Below are 18,526 nucleotides of genomic sequence, written 5' to 3' on the forward strand. Positions count from 1 at the left end.
ATTGTCCCCAGCCGTACAGTCTTCAGTCAAATAAAAAATACATCAGCTGTTGCATGATGCTGAGTTTGGCCAGGCCTCTTCTGCTTTTTTTCCACAGCAGTCGCCGGTGTCCTACCATCAGGTCCCCCCACAGACCCCAACAAACTATGGCTGCTCTACAACTTCTTGGCTACCATAATAGATGTTTACTGTATACATTTTAATTCTGTATTTTTTTGTTTGTTTTTTTACATTCAAGAAATTTAGTTGAAAATGGCCATTTCATAAATGTTTATTTGCACTATTGTTCACTTGCACTACAGTCATTGTGATTACAACCTTTTCTGACTCCCTTTTTTACTTTATGTTTGTGATTGTTATTGCAACTTGTAGTTCATTAAAAAAAAGTTTCATTTTTCCAAAAGAAATTGTGCCTTGAAAAAGTGACTTGAAAGTAATTTAACATATTTTGGGATTTGGCATATATTTGTACATAAGTATTCTTGACCTCTTATTGAAATAACTATGTGCCTAATTATGGAGTCACTGCATTTATAGGCAACAGTTATCAATCTACAGGAACATAACCATTTTGGGCACAGCATTGTGCAGGGAATGAGAACATTTTAAAGAAAATGCTAGTAAAAATGTTTATTAAAAATACACATTTTCAAAAATACAACTTACATTTAGTTGTAAATAAGTATACGTTGAAGTGACCAAATACTTTACTTTTTGCAAAAAAAAAACTATGCTTTAACTTTGGTAGAACATGTTATATCAAAAATATTTAATTTGCTGTGGTGAGTGCTGCCATATTAATTAATGAAGAATCAGATGCAATAGATTTGAAAGTGTATTCAAGTTCACAGAAATTGTATATATACACATACACTAGCAGTTTTCACAATGGAAAATGTAATTAAAATGGCTCAAATTTATAGGTTGATATTATCTGTTCCCCAGAGCATGGTTCACATGGTCATACTGCCAAGCAACTTCTCCTGCTGGTGAGTTGAAGTACTCTTTGTACAGTTCTCGGACATTTTGGGCCTCCACAGATGCCCGCTGCCCCCTACAATGTTCAAAGCCTTGTAGTGGTTGCTCACAATCATGGTCATCCTCTGTGGCACGAATCTGGTCATTTCCGTTCGGGCGCAAATAATTGCACAATGCACAAGCAGCTTTGACAACTTTGTCAACAACACTTGGTTGAACCTGTAAAGTTCTTTGGAATACCCGGAAGCGTTGACTGAGGATGCCAAATACATTTTCAGAGATGTGCCGTCCCCGAGACAAACGATAATTGAAAATTCTCTTGTCTGTGGGGAGGCGGCGTCCAGGGTGTGGCCGGAGGAGATATGGTTTCAGCGGAAAAGCTTCATCCGCCACAATGACATGGTTAACTTTTCCCAGCTCAGGAGCACCTGGAAGTTCACTTGGTGGGGGAACATTCAGAGTTCCATTTCTGAGTGCCTTTCCCAGTACAGAATTGGCAAAGATTCCTCCATCACTGTTGCTGCCATAGCTCCCCACATCAACCACCAGGAAGCGGTAATCTGCATCAACTAAGGCCAGCAATACAATGGAGAATGTACCTTTATAATTAAAGTATAGAGAACCAGAGTTTGCAGGGGCCTGGATGAATATGTGTTTCCCATCCATGGCTCCCAAGCAGTTAGGGAAATTCCATCTTTCATGGAATCTCCTGGCTGTACTCCTCCACATCTCTTCAGTAGGCACTGGCAAATGTTCATCTCTGAGGCAGTGCCACAATGCATCACAGGTTTCACTCACTATCGAAGCCACAGTTGACACACCAAGTCGAAAGCTGGACGCAATAGTGCGGTACGAGTCCCCAGTGCTTAGAAAACTGAAATAGAAATAGAAATAGACAAATACTAATTTTTAACAATGCTCCACATATGTTTTTACAACATTCATTGAAGTGAATAACAATGTAAACGAACTCACCGTAAACACACGGCCAAACGCTGTTCTGGGTCGATTGGTTTACGGTAGTGTGTCTGTTCTTTCGTCAGCGAGGGAGCCAGTTGTTGAAGTAAATTTTCGAACTCACTGACGGACATTCTAAAATACCCCCGAAAACGCTCATGATACATTTTCAGCTCTTGTACCAGTCGATAAAACTCCCCATGTTCTTCTCTTCTCGTAACTATGGGATGTACCCAAAATCGGCGTCTTTTCCGGCGTCTTTCCTCATTCAACAGAACAATAATTTCTTCATCGCTGGAACTGGAGCTGGAGCTACTGGTGCTTGAAATATTCATGTTTTCTTTGTATGATTCTGACAAGCGCGTAAATACTTGCTCTCTTCTTCTGAGTGAAAAGCGAGTTTAAGAAGTGTAAAGTTGCGCAGCGCCACCTTGTGTACAGGGGTATTTCTGTTTTACATTAAGCGCCATCTAATGTCAGGGAATGAATTTGCATGTTCACTCGGCTCATCGTCAGCGAAAATCGCTTGGGTGTGAACACAAAAAACGTGTTGAAAAACGCTGGCGAATAACGCGCGCTGATATTCGTCCCGGTGTGTACGGCCCTTTAGTCTGTGCATAGAGACCGTATGCCACTTAAATATACAGCACGAAACACGGAACACAAATAGCTGTTTTGCAGCTGCAGAGTAAATTATATTCCAATTATTCCTTTTTGGTAAAGCCATCCTAGGCTTAAAACCATCCTAAGAGAGTAAAGGTAGGGTATGGATATACAAAAGTGCTTTAGAAAGAGTTGGGTAGAGTACCAAAACACTTTGAGCCAATAAGCAGGGGCGGGTGTTCTCCTGATGGGAAGGAGAGAGCATGCTGTGCACAGGACTGGCATAAGCGGAGCAACAGCAGAAGAGATGACCGATTAAAAAGTAAATACAATGAGAAGTCTGCGGAACAAAAGGAGGCTTAGTTTAAGTATGGGATCAGCTTTCCAACACTGGAGAGAAGTCAAGGAGCAGGAAGGCCTGCAATCGGATGCCAAGGTTGCTTTGTTTCTTCTCAATAGGCACATAATTTTAGTTCTGCTTAGTTGCTTGATATGTTCGTGTCATGTTTGCTTGTTCGTACTTATGCAAATGTATATCGTGCACTTTAGCCATGTTTATGTGGGGCTGGGCTACCAAAATAGGGGCAAAACCCTTTTGGGATTGGAAAAAAGTATGGACTTTGTCTTCAGAATAAATAAAAACTAATAAGGTTAGAGAAATATCATTCAAATTGTTACACAGATTTTACCCAGCTAAAGTGTTTTTGAAAAGGTTTAAATCAGTCATATTTACAAGCTGTTCTTTTTGTGGTGAACCTAATGAAACTGATATACATATCATTTGGGATTGTCCTCATACACAGCTATTTTGGATTTAATTCTCTAATGTTATCCATCGCAGTGTGCTACAGGGTTTCTCTCTGCTTTTTAAGGATGTACTGTTTGGTTTCTTTAATATTCAAAAAGACAAAATTAATCAATATTTTAGCCTATTATGACCTTGCAAAATTTCACATTCACCAAAAAAAAAACAGGTTCAACAGTATATCCAAACTATTTAATCTTCCAAAAATCTTAAGGCTGTTAAAACTAATATTTTTAAGGCTGTTTAATATTTTTTAATTTATTTTGTTAAAGCTTTCATTTAGTATTTATTTTTATGTTTACATACGTTTAATGAAAATGCCACTTCTTTGAAAGCAATATTGACATCCCCTGTACTTTTATTTTTGGTACCTTGGCATTAATAAAATATAAAAAAAAAAAACTTATCAATTATTTTTCCGGCTCAGATTGCATTGACTGAAACAGATGAACTAAAGTAGACTAATTCCAGGGACCCACTTTATATTAAGTGGCCTTAACTACTATGTACTTACATTTTAATTAATAATTTAGCACAATGTACTTATTGTGTATATACATGTTTTTACATTGTACTTATATTTAAAAAAAAAAAAACTACATGTAATTACATCTGTATTTAATTTCTGTAATAACATTCATAATTACTCTGTTGACCCATACTTTACACCTTAACCCACCCTTAAACTTACCCATAACTCCAACCCTCTCCCTAACCTTACCCCTATCCCACCTCAATAGCAGCAAAAGTGTTTTACAATACAATATGAACACAATAAGTACATTGTACTTAGTTTTTTTATGTAAGTACATAGTAGTTAAGGCCACCTAATATAAAGTGGGACCAATTCCAGTACAGAACCTATAGATTTTTGCACATGCAAATAAACGAATTGTTCAAGAACAACCCATCACTAGTTACCAGTGATGCATGTCTTGAATGAGAAACGGGCGCCTTGAGGTCGTGGATCAGGATAGTATTTTAGTAGTAAATACTTAGTTAAAACTTAAATTATGCCCTGCTCCTCGTACTACTATTATATTCTGCCAGAGAGGACTGCAACTGAAATGCATCGTCATTTGGACTACTTTAGTACTGCTCTATGACACATCTGCAATAAATTCTTAGGATTAAGTTACATTTGTATATCTGTTACGTTTCTCTTATAGACTGTATACATTATACACTAACTCTTTATTGGCTGATTTGTTCTTTATAAAAAATAAATAGAACAATGCAATACATTTTATTGCACAGTTACATGATTTGTTTTTTAGTCAGATTTTCTATTCAGTTTAATGTACTTTATTGACATATTTTGTGTTTACATTAAGCGTGTCACAAAATGAATAATGGTATTATAGTAATATGCAATGCAATAACATGAAATATTAAGATTCTGTATTGGTACTGGGCTACATTAGGCTCAGGTGTGGCTCAGATTTGGGGATTCTGGTTTACTTGAGGCTGATAATTGACACCGATAATAAAACACGTTTAGGTCCAGTTCAGGGCCAGTTAAGGGTGATTAACTGGCTGAGATTTGGTTATGGCCCATGTGTCTTTAATCCAGTTCTGGGCCATTTCAGGGCCGTCATTGTTTGCGGCACTTGGGCCTAAGGAAAAGTGATTGTTTGGCCCAGAAAACAATTGCTTCGTGGGGACATATATATATATATATATATATATTTGTCTATAGCTCTTTCAAGTGTGAATTCCATATATGTGAATATCAACCCTGAAACTTTGCAACATGTATGTGGCCGAAAAACAATGAAATACAATTTTAAATGGATAATATAGCCTAGAAAGCACATAAAGAGGGCTACTCCCTTTATTATCACTAAAAGGCTGTTATTCGATGTAGTTAATTGCAATCTCAGGAAACGCTTTCGTTTTTTTTTTTTTTTTTTTTACTTTTCAGATCAATGAGCTTAAATGTACAATAATGAACATGAATATGTGGAAAAGAATGTGTTTTCTGAACGTTAAATCACATAAACACATTGCATTTCACCAAATACTGTTCTTTTTGCAACTTCATATAACCCCTTTTATGAAAATTGTAGCTTCATCAGAATGAGATGACCTTTGGTGACCTTTGTTGCATTAGCCATGTGAACACACAAAATCATGAATATTATGCGGATATGTTAAAGGGTCAAAAAAACAAACAAAAAAAAGTTACATTTGGCTCCTTTGCTGTAAAAACGAACGACATATAAAAACAACAGGAACAGGGTCAGCGGGGCCCCAGTGAAGGTTGTACCCAGTGGGCACTGTTTGAAATTGTTTAATTTGTATGTTCGTTCATTTTTATTTATTGTGCTATTTACACAATGTAAAAAAAAAAGAAAGTCAAGTTTGTAGGTGTCAATGTACAGAAACCAAATAATTAAATGTAAAATAGCACTGGATAGTCTTCAATGTAAAAATGAAATATACAATCAAACCTACATTTATTCAGACACCTTCAACATTTCTCACATTATTACAGTTTATCTGCTTTTGCTTGTAAAATGGTTATAAAATATGACAAGAACTTAGAGTTAAACTGTGTCAGAACAAATTCGTCTGCTTAATGTCATAACTTTGATAGAAATGTATGTAATGGAAAACTGTTATTATGAGAATATTTACACATCAATACTTTGTTGACGAATTACCAAGAAAAATAAATAAATACATAAGCAATACATGGTGCTTTAAATAGTGTCTGTGCTTTTATTTGCAATCAAGTCAACAATATCGCTGTAGATGAAGTGACCCCAACTAAGCAAGCCAGAGGCGACAGCGGCAAGGAACCAAAACTCCATCTGTGACTGAATGGAGAAAAAAAACCTTGGGAGAAACAAGTTGGGGGGGCCAATTCTCCTCTGACCAGACGAAACCAGCAGTTCAATTCCAGGCAGCAGCAAAGTCAGATTGTGCAGAAGGATCATCTAGATCTCATGGTCCTGTCTCGGTGGTTATCTGAGACAAGGTCTCTACAGGGGATCTGTATCTGGCGCTCTAGTTGTCCTGGTCTCCGCTGTCTTTCAGGGCTGTAGAGGTCCTTTCTAGGTGCCGATCCACCATCTGGTCTGGATACGTACTGGATCCGGGTGACTGCAGTACTGGGTAACTGGATACAGACTATGGTGGCTATGGTGACGTCATTCTGCAGTAAGAATATTTCATCCAGCACGTTGAGTAATGGCTTCTCCTGCTATTGTTATTTGCACCTCTTGCCACATGTACAGTTTATCTATCTCTGTTGCAGATGAGGGATTCACATGTGATTAATGCAGGGAAATAGTTAGGCTGACAGAGAAGATTTCAGAATTAGAGACACGCATTCAAACTTTAATTGAGGACAGTAAGAATGTTAGGGCACTAGATATGGCTTTGGATGCGTCTATCTCAGGGATTCCTGTACATTGTTCGGTTCTGGAAACAGAGCCACTGCAGCAGGGCAAATGGGTGATGGTGAGGCAGCATAGTTGTGGGTCAAAACACCGCTCTTCTGTTCCAATCAAAACATTAAACTGGTTCTCCCCACTCAGTGATGCACCCACTGACAAACCTGATCTGATGAAAGTGCTCTAGTTATTGGTGATTCTATTGTACGGAACGTGAAGCCAGAGCGCCTGACATCTTGGCAAATTGAAAAGTTCTGGCTAATGCTAAACGTAAATACAGTAAGATTGTTATTCATGTCAGCGCTAATGATGTTCGACTTCGCCAGTCGGAGATCACTAAAAAGAAACCTGGCTAAAACCTGATGATTACATTATTTTAAATGAGTCCTCCCCCCAAGATTACTGTTATAAACATGAGCCGCGTCTAAAAGGCAAAGGGGGAGGAGTTGCTTCAATTTATAACAACGTTTTCAGGATTTCTCATACAGCAGGCTTCAAGTATAACTCGTTTGAAGTAATGGTGCTACATATAACTTTATCCAGAGAAACAAATGTTAATGATAAATCCCCTGTTATGTTTGTACTGGCTACTGAATACAGGCCACCAGGGCACCATACAGACTTTATTAAAGAGTTTGGTGATTTTACATCTGAGTTAGTTCTGGCTGCAGATAAAGTTTTAATAGTTGGTGATTTTAATATCCATGTTGATAATGAAAAAGATGCATTGGGATCAGAATTTATAGACATTCTGAATTCTATTGGTGTTAGACAACACGTTTCAGGACCTACTCATTGTCGAAATCATACTCTAGATTTAATACTGTCACATGGAATTGATGTTGATAGTGTTGAAATTATTCAGCCAAGTGATGATATCTCAGATCATTATTTAGTTCTGTGCAAACTTCATATAGCCAAAAATTTAAATGCTACTTCTTGTTACAAGTATGGAAGAACCATCACTTATACCATAAAATACTGCTTTTTAAGTTATCTTCCTGATGTATCCAAATTCCTTAGCATATCCAAAACCTCAGAACAACTTGATGATGTAACAGAATCTATGGACTCTCTCTTTTCTAGCACTTTAAATAAAGTTGCTCCTTTTAGCTTAGGGAAGGTTAAGGAAAACAGTTTGACACCATGGAAGAATAAGCATACTCGCACCCTAAAGAGGGCAGCCCGAAAAAAGGAGCGCAGCTGGAGGAAAACAAAACTAGAGGTATTTCGTATTGCTTGGCGGGAAAGTAACCTATACTACAGAAAAGCATTAAAAACTGCTAGATCCGATTACTTTTCTTCTCTTTTAGAAGAATACAAACATAACCCCAGGTATTTATTCAATACACTGGCTAAATTAACGAAAAATAAAGCCTCAACAAGTGTTGACATTTCCCAACACCACAAAATCGATACTATTAGAGATAAAATTGCAACCATTCAGCCGTCAGCTACAGTATCGCATCACACAAATTTAAGTTATTTATACAATAAAAGTCTTGCTAATCCCATTATAAAATTTAAACTGATTTAGATTGATAAATTTTAAGTTTTTGTAGGTACTGTATGAAGTTATTTTTGATTCAAAACAACTGAACACCTGTGGCAGTGCGATTTGTAGTTGTAGAGAAAAGCCACACATGTGTATCAGTAAATTTGAAGTCACAGAGAGAAATGTTTTAAGAGTTGCAAACCTGTAGACTTTTTACCTCTCCCACAAACACAACACAACAGTTACACCTTTCTCAAATTCTTCATTGCAGGTGCACAAATCCTATTCTACAAATCACACATTTAGAAACTCGTACGCTCACATTTTTTAAAAAATTGCTGCAGTGAATGTGGTGCAAAACGTATTTACACACCCGCATCAAGAAATGTGAAGTCGTGGAGAAATCTTGAACATCCGCAAATCAGTACGTGAATTCATCAAATGAGAGTTGCACACTTGTAGAATATTTTCTCAGAAATGTCTTGTATATTTTTCTAACACAAACACAAAGTACATAACTACAGCTGCTTGAATCTGCTGCGATGAATCTCAAACACAGTTTTTCGCTTTTAAGTGACAAGTTTCTCGCTCTCCCTTTTGCACCGAGATATTTGGTTCAAAAGTGATTTGTGCATCTGTAGAGGTAGTGGGCGGGACTGTTTAGAAATGACAGAATTTCAGCCAATCAGAAGAGCTACTGAGCCGGTAGATATACGCCCCAAGCAGTTTACGCCCCTGTTGTTCCTCATGCGTCCAGTAGGGGGAGGCTGTATATTAGTATATGAGCCCAGTCATATATAAGAACAGCAGACCATATCTACACTGTAAAATTTTTCCAGGATTTCACAAGATATAACTAATTACATTTACAGTTAATTACATTATTACCACTTCACAGGCTTTAACTGTGATAATTCACAATATAATACCGTATTTAGACTTTTACTGTGAAAATAATGCAGGCGCGGGACTTTTACAAGAAACTACTGTGAATGCCGTCTTTTTCGAGTGGCAACTGCGGCAGCGTCATCAGAGCGTCATCAGAGCTCTCTGATCTACGTGGTCTCATTCGGTGGATTCAGACAGCGGTAAGTGTTTAAATGTCAAACTTTATCAATTTGATGTTTTTTATATGATAGTGCATGTAATTTAAAAGTATGAACCAAATTAGCGTTAGTTGTAGGTTCTGTTGTCATGTTTTTGTAACTTAGCTGGAGCAGACTCGCGTCAACGTTTAAGCGCGCAAATTTGAATGAAAAGACATTGGTTGTAGTGTTAATTATACCGTATTAAGTTAACTGTGAGATGTCTGATTAGATACACCGTAGAACATTTAACTTTAGCTTTACTTAAAGCTTATCTTAGTTACTCTAACAGCATTCTCTCTTTTACCACAGCATTTTCTACATTGACTGACGATAAATAAAGTTATGAGGTAAGATGTGGCCTTAATGTGGGTATTATGACAGTTATTATCAACTAGATAAATTATGGTGTTAAATTATGGTGTTTGTGGATTTGGGCAAAGGTGGATTAAATTCATCTCAAATTAGTAACTTTATAATTTTCTTCCCTGCTGTGTGTGTGAAACTGAGCAACCGTTGTCTTTCTCGTTAACAGAAAAATGAAGTGCGCATGTCCATGTATTTTTTAAATTTAATTTTAATTTTATTTTTTGTAAATTATGTAAATTGTTGTGTGCGAATGCTTTGCCTAGGTAAATCACACACCTCTACTTTGGTGAAGGTCTATTCTTGACTGTGTTTGTGATGGAAATGTTTTTCAGTTCAGTTCCATGCATTTTTTTTTTCTGAATTACAGTACTTACACCTGAATTACAACTTTGTTTAAACTGAGCTAACTTTAGTTTGACTCTGTACTGCAAAAGCAGTGACCCACTGAAGGTGGTGACTGGGAACTGACACCTTTTTCATCACACTTGAATTAAACTAACAGGTTTCTTCTGTCTTTTTGTTTGTAGGTGCTTCTTGGGCATCAACCCAGAGATGGGCACAAAATCTAAGAGGCAGAGAGGTCACGTGAACCAGCAAGTCTGCACTCTTATCAGGAAGCTCATTGACTTCGAATAGATGTCAATCTGATGTAAGCTGTGTTCCAATTTAAGAACTAATGAATGACCAATGAAACACAGTATCTGTGTTAAAGGAACACGCTGACTTTTTGTGACTTTATCTTATTCCCCGTATCCCCCAGAGTTAGATAAGTCTATACCCTTCTCATCTCCGTGCTTGCCGTAAGTCTGTCTGAGGCACCCACCGCTAGCCTAGCTTAGCACGAAGACTGGAGGTAAACGGCTCCAGCTAGCATACTGCTCCCAATAAGTGACAAAATAACGCCAACATTTTCCTATTTACATGTTGTGATTTGTATAGTCACAGTGACTCTAACCATCTTCTAACCGTATACATGCTGGGAACTATATTCTCAGAATGTGAAGCACTGCTACTTGGGGAGTGATTTTCTCACAGCACCCGAGAAGCCCTGTGGTGAGGAGCAGAGAGTTTGCTCAGAATTGGAGTAAATCACTCCACAGAAGTAGCAGTGCTTCGCCTTCTGAGAATATAGTTCCCAGTATGTATACAGTTAGAAGATGGTTGTGTCTCATATGACCTTGTTATTTGTACACACTGTGACTATACAAATCACAACATGTAAATAGGAAAATGTTGGCGTTATTTTGTCACTTATTGAGAGCAGTGCTAGCTGGAGCCGTTTACCTCCAGTCTTTGTGCTAAGCTAGGCTAGTGGTGGGTGCGTCAAACAGAGGCACTCAAGGAGATGAGAAGGGTATGTATGGACTCATCTAACTCTGGGGGATACGGTGAATAAGCTAAAGTCCCAAAAAGTCGGCGTGTTCCTTTAAGCTAGATGTAGTTACGCAGTAAGAAGTTTACTGAAGCTATTAAAGGGTTAGTTCACCCAAAATTGAAAAATCTGTCATTAATTACATCCCCTCATGATGTTCCAAACACAAGAATTTTGTTCTACACAAATTAAGAAAATTTTAAGCAATCTGAGAGCTTTCTGATCCCACCTATAGACTACTATGTTATAACCATTTTCAAGTCCGAGAAAGGTAGTAAAACCATCGTTAAAATAGTCCATGTGACTACAGTGGTTCAACCTCAATGTTATGATGCGACGAGAATGCTTTTTGTGCAAAATGCAATCACATGCATGATCGAGAACACATCACGTGAACAGCATCGGATACTGGCACAGAAAGGAAAAAAATTGTTGAATAAAGTCGGTATTCTATTTTGTTTTGTTTTGTTTCTGCGCAGTAAAAGTATTCTCGTCGCTTCATAACATTAAGGTTTAACCACTGTATACATATGGACTATTTTAACAATCTTTCCGGGCCTTGAAAGTAAAATATATGGCTGTCCATGGAGTATACAGAAAGCTCTCGGATTTCTTAAAATATCTTAATTTGTGTTCCAAAGATTTTTGTGGTGAACTATCCCTTTAATGTGTTCTATAGTGTCTCCTGATTCAATGTAGAGTTTAAACAGACTGCAAAATAAAGTGTAAAATTAATTGTTTTTACGTTTATTTGAATTTAACATGCCTTGACGTCTAAAAAACGTCAAATTTACAGTACTTTACAATAGTTTTAAGTGTAAATTTACATTACTTGCTACTGTGTTGAATTACTATGCAATTTAGCATGCAATTTTTGCTTAAAGGGTTAGTTCACCCAAAAATGAAAATTCTGTCAGTAATTACTCACCCTCATGTTGTTCCAACCCCATAAGACCTTCGTTCATCTTCGGAACACAAATTAAAATATTTTTTATTAAATCTGAGAGCTGTCTCACTCCTCCATAGGCTTCTAAGGGATTGAAACTTGCTGGCCCAGAAAATGTATTAAAGACATCATTAATATAGTCCAAGTGACTACAGTGGCTCAATCTTACGTTTACCAAGCAACGAGAATACTTTTTGTGCGCAAACCCCCCCCCCCCCCCCCCAAAAAAAAATTATGACTTTATTCCACTATTCATTTCCTTCTCTCTGGGCCTCGGGTGAATTCATGTAGTATAACAGCGTAGCGCTTCTGTGTTATACGTCACATGCATCACACACACGACCAGCGTCGGCCAATAGTGAGCCTATGTGTGACGTATAACACAGAAGCGCTACGCTGTTATACTACAAGAAAAAACTCAAGGCCCACAGAGAAGGAAATGAATTGTGGAATAAAGTTGTTTTTTGTTTTTGTTTTTACGCACAAAGTATTCTCGTCACTTTATAAACTTAAGATTGAGCTACTGGAGTCACTTGGACTATATTAAAGATGTCTTTAATACATTTTTCTGGGCCAGCAAGTTTCAAACCCTTAGAAGCCGATGGAGGAGTGATCCAGCTCTCAGATTTCATCAAAAATATCTTAATTTGTGCTCTGTAATTACTGACAGAATTTTCATTTTTGGGTGAACTAACCTTTTAACCTCAATCATGTTACTTTCAGTCCTGTTACTCACGTGAAAAATAATAGGACTGGGTAAAAGTAACAGGAGTGATTAGAGTCCTGGTTTGTTGATTTAATATTAATTGAGAGTACTATTCACATAAGTTTTTTTTAATAGTTGAAATTACTTAAATTGTAGACATTTTAGGATAAGTGTTACAATGCGAGCACCATACTTACAGGGAGTCAGTCCACCACAGAGTAACTTAAACTTTTTGTCTTTCTTATCTTTTGTATATAGTGGATAGAACCCACACTATGCAGGTGCCAGCTGCGAGGGAAGGAGCGAGACACCTGCGACCCTCTCTATTCCCACCTTTTTGTCTTTTCTTACATCTCTCTCCCTCACTCTCTCTTCTCTGTCTCCTTCTTTCTCTTTTGACACACATTCCTGTTACCCAGTGTCAATCCCTGTTGCCCAGTGTTTTATTCATGTAATTAAATTGTATTTTACTTCTAAAAAATAAAAGTTATGTCACTGCTTCTATCAGTTTTGTTTGGTCCATCATTTATGCTAAATCACAGTAATAGATAGACATTCACAGTTATGTACAGTAATTCTACAGCTGCTTACTGCTAAATTACAGTAATAGATAGACTAACTAATTTCACAGTTAAATACATTAATTCTACATCTGCTTGCTGCTAAATTACAGTAATAGATAGACACTAACTAATTTCACAGTTAAATACATGAATTCTACAGCTGCTTACTGTTAAATTACAGTAATACATAGACACCAACTGTAATTTCACAGTTAAATACATTAATTCTACAGCAGCTTACCGCTAAATCACAGTAATGTGATGTCATAATTACTGTGAAGTCACAGTATACAGCTGTCATTTCACAATAATTTACTGTAAAAATGTTACAGTAACTTACTGTGAAAGTCATGCAATTATTAAACTGCAATTTATTGAAAATTTACAGTCAAATAATTAACAGTGTATATGTATGATAGCAGCAGACCTTCTTGAAGCGATATGTATGAGGTATGTTAAATAATCTGCTAAAGTTATTGTTGTTGATTGTATTGTGTAATGATGCAACATTTATTATTTATAAAAGATCAATTAAATATCAATGAGCAATATCAATTCAAAAGATGGGTCAATTTATTTCGAGAGGCAAAAGTACTTGATTGAGTCAGATGTTCTGTCTGACTCAAACTTAACTAACCACAGTCTATCATCAATGGAAAAAAAAAAAAAAAAAAAATCAAAGTGGCGTGACACTTTTTCCAAGTGTTCCATCAATATTGTTCATTGAAGATCAGGAGCGAATTGATGTTATCTACACTCAGATGACTTCAATTCTGGACGGCACACCTACACACACCCACAGTGACCAGATCAGATTCATTATGGATGTCCCTTTTCCAGAGGTAGGTCTTGTGTGTAGTTGTGCTCTGCATGGTGTCATATTGACATTGTTTTTAATGTCAAATAGTTTATCCATAATGTTAGATCATTGCTATAAAATAATAGTTTTGTGCTTAATATAGAAAAGGCACTTTTGATTTTGTTATTTTATTTTTTATTTTATTGCTTTTTTATTTATTTTTATCAGTGAGTGGGATCACTTTGACAGCAGGATAAAGAAACAATTAAAGAAGAGTGGCAAGCCATAGGAGAGTCATCTACAGGAGTCATGCTGTTAAGAAATAACCAAGTCATGGTGTTAAGAAATATATTATTTTTTTTATTGTGAACAATATTGTCTCTTTCTTTTAAATGACCCTTAGAACTTTAGAAAAGGATTAAATTGTGTTTGTCTCCATAAAATGCTATGTAGGACATGTTTTGTTGCTGTATGACGAGCAATTGTGAATTGTACAGCAAATATTTCATTTAGGATCCATATGATTTCACAGTACTGTATGTCTAATGGCCTGAATATGGTTAATATCTAAATATAACTTAATATAAATTCACAACATCATATATCAGTCAGTCTCCTTTATATATAAACAGTTTATAAATAAATATAAATAATACATTTTACAATAGGTCATAGGTCTGCAGCCTTCCCCTACTGGACACATGAGGAACAACAGGGGCGTAAACTGCTTGGGGCGTATATCTACCGGCTCAGTAGCTCTTCTGATTGGCTGAAATTCTGTCATTTCTAAACAGTCCCGCCCACTACCTCTACAGATGCACAAATCACTTTTGAACCAAATATCTCGGTGCAAAAGGGAGAGCGAGAAACTTGTCACTTGAAAGAGAAAAACTGTGTTTGAGATTCATCGCAGCAGATTCAAGAAGCTGTAGTTATGTACTTTGTGTTTGTGTTAGAAAAATATACAAGACATTTCTGAGAAAATATTCTACAAGTGTGCAACTCTCATTTGATGAATTCACGTACTGATTTGCGGATGTTCAAAATTTCTCCACGACTTCACATTTCTTGATGAGGTTTGTGTAAATGCGTTTTGCACCACATTCACTGCAGCAATTGCTTAAAAAATGTAAGCGTACGAGTTTCTAAATGTGTGATTTGTAGAATAGGATTTGTGCACCTGCAATGAAGAATTTGAGAAGGTGTAACTGTTGTGTTGTGTTTGTGGGAGAGGAAAAAAGTCTACAGGTTTGCAACTCTTAAAACATTTCTCTCTGTGACTTCAAATTTACTGATACACATGTGTGGCTTTTCTCTTCAACTACAAATCGCACTGCCACAGGTGTTCAGTTGTTTTGAATCAAAAATAACTTCATAGTACTGCTCAATACTTAAATTAGTTATATATAACAATGAGTGATTTTTTAAGTTGTATTATTGTATTTTGGGGATATTTCATTCATCTCTTACCAGTCTAAAAAATGTAAGGGATAATTTTTTATATGTATCATCAGAAATGTTTATTTTATATACTACGCTATATATAATCACATTTAAAATTAGACAAAATGTTCTTCTTTTTTAAAAGAAGAGAATGGTGTGTTTTATAATTTTAATTAACTTAAATGTTGAATACTTTTTTGAATGAATGAATGAGTTGCTTTAGTAGCCTGATGTCATTATATAATTATTGGCTGAAATGGCTAAAGTCTGAATATCCATAAATATGTGAGCGGCATGATTGTGATTGTACATGTCTGTGATTTTGAGAAGGCAGCGTTTATGACCAGTTTTTGTTTAAAATATGTTTAAAAAGTGTTTTATAAGCTCAATAAACATAAGTATTGGTTGAATACACCATTAAAATGTATGATAAATGATTTGCTTTGGTTTAGTAACATGTCTTTAACCGCGATGTGTTTTATATGTTTGATGAACTTGTTTAAAATGTATGTTCCACTTTAGTAACATGTTGTCATATGTATTTTTTTATTTTTACATATTCTTTAAAACAGAGATAAGTGTATTTTTAATTTTATATGTTCATTTATATGTCTGCTTGTTTATATGATTTATCAGAATACAAATTTGTATAGTAGCATGAATATTACACTGATACAACAAGGTACATGTGGTTTATGATGAGATTTATTGAGTAGTCATAATTCAGATGTGACGGTGGGGTGAAGGAAAGGCTGGAAGCAAATGTGAGTAATTGTTTTTAATGAAAATGGATAAACAAACAAACACAAGGGAACAATACAACTGAGAAGATGACACTCCGAGATGGTGGTGAGGAGGTGAGGAATCCGGATGATGATGGTGAGTAGGCAGCAGGAGAGGATAGCACAGGAACTGCGGGGAATAGAGCCGAAGGTAAGTGTTTGTAGCGGAGTTATAGTGCGTAGAGTGGATGAGGTTCTGGGGAAACACAGACATCCAACGTAGATGACACTGAAGCTGACAAACAGGATACACGACATTAAACAATGATCTCACAAACACAAGACGTGAGACAAGCCAATATATAGGGGATGAGTAATGAGTGACAGCTGTTGCTGATGAAAATTAGCGGAGACGCCCACAAACTAATCAGTGCAGACGCGAAACACACAGACTTCACCACAAAGTGCAAACACCCAGATCACGGTTTACCAACCATGACATCAGATCGCTTAACTAAATTTAATAAAATGCGTGTGCATGCAGAATTGTATTGTGTGGGGGTAGGTGTACAGTTAAAATAAATAATTATACAACTTTTGAAAAAAGATCAGTTATACTACCGTTTACTGTGTTGGTAGGTTTAGGGGGTGATACAATAATCATTAATATGCTGTGCGTATGAATATAAAAGGTTTTAAATATAATATAGAAAATGTTATGCAACAATTAATGTGAATTGAATTTAACTGAATTGTGTCTTAACATTAAACCGCCAGCAGAATGGCAAAATTGTGACCAATCACGGAAAGTAGGGACACAAGTCAGTTCTGGGGAATTTTGAGTTATTCACATATTCTGAAAGTGTAGTCTCCAAGCTCTCCAATGATGTGTAACACATGGAAATCTGATAATATTTGGAGAAGTTGTGGCCATTTGAAGGTAGGCACTCAAAAAAAGCTCAAAAAGCAGAAAATAGCCTCTAAAGATTGTGCAGTTCTCACCTGTTCTCACTGCTGCGAGTGACAATGGGGCTCATTTACATCTCATTTAGATAAGCCATACCCCCTGTAAAGCTCCCCCTGTAAAGCTGCATGGTTGCATAGCAACGACAGACACAATGGGAAAAATCGGACCGCATACTATTAATAATAAAGGAGAATGTGCATTGTAAATGTCAGTAATTTATCTTTTTTGACTTTTATAAAAATGATTTAGAGGCTGAAATATGTGAGTTTTATATTTTTATAAAAAATCTTTAATCTTTTAAATGTGGCCATCATTTTTAATGTTATTATTTTGATGTTTATGTAAACAAAAAGTACATATTGATGCTAATTTTATTTGTTATTTGCTGGTTTCTACATAAAACTTGGTGAATTGATTTCATTGGGTAGCATTAGGACTTTTTTAACAGGATTCTGTGATAACCGATGAGCTATGAGCTAGCTAATAACAATAGGTAGATATGGGAAGGTCTAAACATGGACTAAACATGAGATAACATGTACGTGTTCTTAGAATGAACACAAAACGACAAACTTTGATGTTTATGGAAACTCACCCCATAAGAAACAGAAAAAGTATTCTTGCAGATCTCGATGCCTCCAATGAAATAAGTCGTTCAGGCACACTTTCTCTTTGTCGGGGTCTTCTATGTGGATGTAACCATCCCCGAAGTTTGAACTGTGCGTCTGTTTGCCTCTAAATGTTACGGATTTTCCCCATTTCTCTGTCTTTATCCCAATCAAATGTTACTATCGATATAGCCTCTGATATCTTACGGTCCAACTTGTCTGATGCCAGTCCAATACATTCTTCCTCGTCGTCATCTTCGCTCAGTTGTAGATTAGGGATATTATACAGTCTTATTATGCTACTTTCATCGTCGCTCAGATCATCTTCAGAATCAGTGAGCACTTGTTCACAAGCATCCGGCTTGTCGAAGAAGTACTTCAAAACATTTTCGGTGTAACGGCCACGGTTCAGCTCGTCTGCGATCATCTTTGCTGCGTCCATCTTCATTGAATTTTGATATCAGCTAGAGCCGGCCAGAGTGCTGCATAATAAGTAGCCACGCTTCCCTCGGAGGGCGGGGGCAATAACAAAAGAAACAAAAGCCGGCTTATCCAGTATGGAAATACACATACTGTCACGGTTTTACGCTGCCTGAAGGAATACGGAGTCGAGGATAAACGGAATTAGGCTTTTAATATATCCAACACAGGGGATATCCAACATGGAGCACAGAGGTAGACACACGTAAGTAGCAAGTGAAGACCCG

The 18,526-nt window shown here is 36.6% G+C and overlaps 1 protein-coding gene and 1 long non-coding RNA gene across 2 annotated transcripts; both read right to left on the reverse strand.

Moving 5' to 3' along the window:
• Window positions 1-930: 930 nt before the first annotated feature.
• Window positions 931-2,582, reverse strand: LOC128027100 (uncharacterized). The gene is made up of 2 exons (XM_052614409.1): window positions 1,954-2,582; window positions 931-1,852 (listed from the first exon to the last, which is right to left on the reverse strand). The coding sequence occupies exons 1-2, from the start codon at window positions 2,268-2,270 to the stop codon at window positions 931-933; spliced, it is 1,239 nt and encodes a 412-aa protein (XP_052470369.1). The 5' UTR covers window positions 2,271-2,582.
• Window positions 2,583-16,220: 13,638 nt separating this feature from the next.
• LOC128027199 (uncharacterized) lies at window positions 16,221-18,448 on the reverse strand. Its single transcript, XR_008186651.1, has 2 exons — window positions 17,807-18,448; window positions 16,221-16,533 (listed from the first exon to the last, which is right to left on the reverse strand). It is a non-coding gene; the product is annotated as an uncharacterized LOC128027199 (long non-coding RNA).
• Window positions 18,449-18,526: the final 78 nt, after the last annotated feature.

This window comes from Carassius gibelio, chromosome A14 (genome assembly GCF_023724105.1).
Source record: "Carassius gibelio isolate Cgi1373 ecotype wild population from Czech Republic chromosome A14, carGib1.2-hapl.c, whole genome shotgun sequence".
In the NCBI taxonomy this organism is placed as follows: Eukaryota; Metazoa; Chordata; class Actinopteri; order Cypriniformes; family Cyprinidae; genus Carassius; species Carassius gibelio.

What these genes read in the sequence shown, in the direction of transcription:
- LOC128027100 (XM_052614409.1), bottom strand. Translation starts at nt 2,270, where the DNA reads ATGAATATTTCAAGCACCAGTAGCTCCAGCTCCAGTTCCAGCGATGAA. An exon ending in CGTTTGGCCGTGTGTTTACG is followed by an intron (nt 1,853 to 1,953) that starts GTGAGTTCGTTT and finishes TTTCTATTTCAG; the next exon opens with TTTTCTAAGCACTGGGGACT.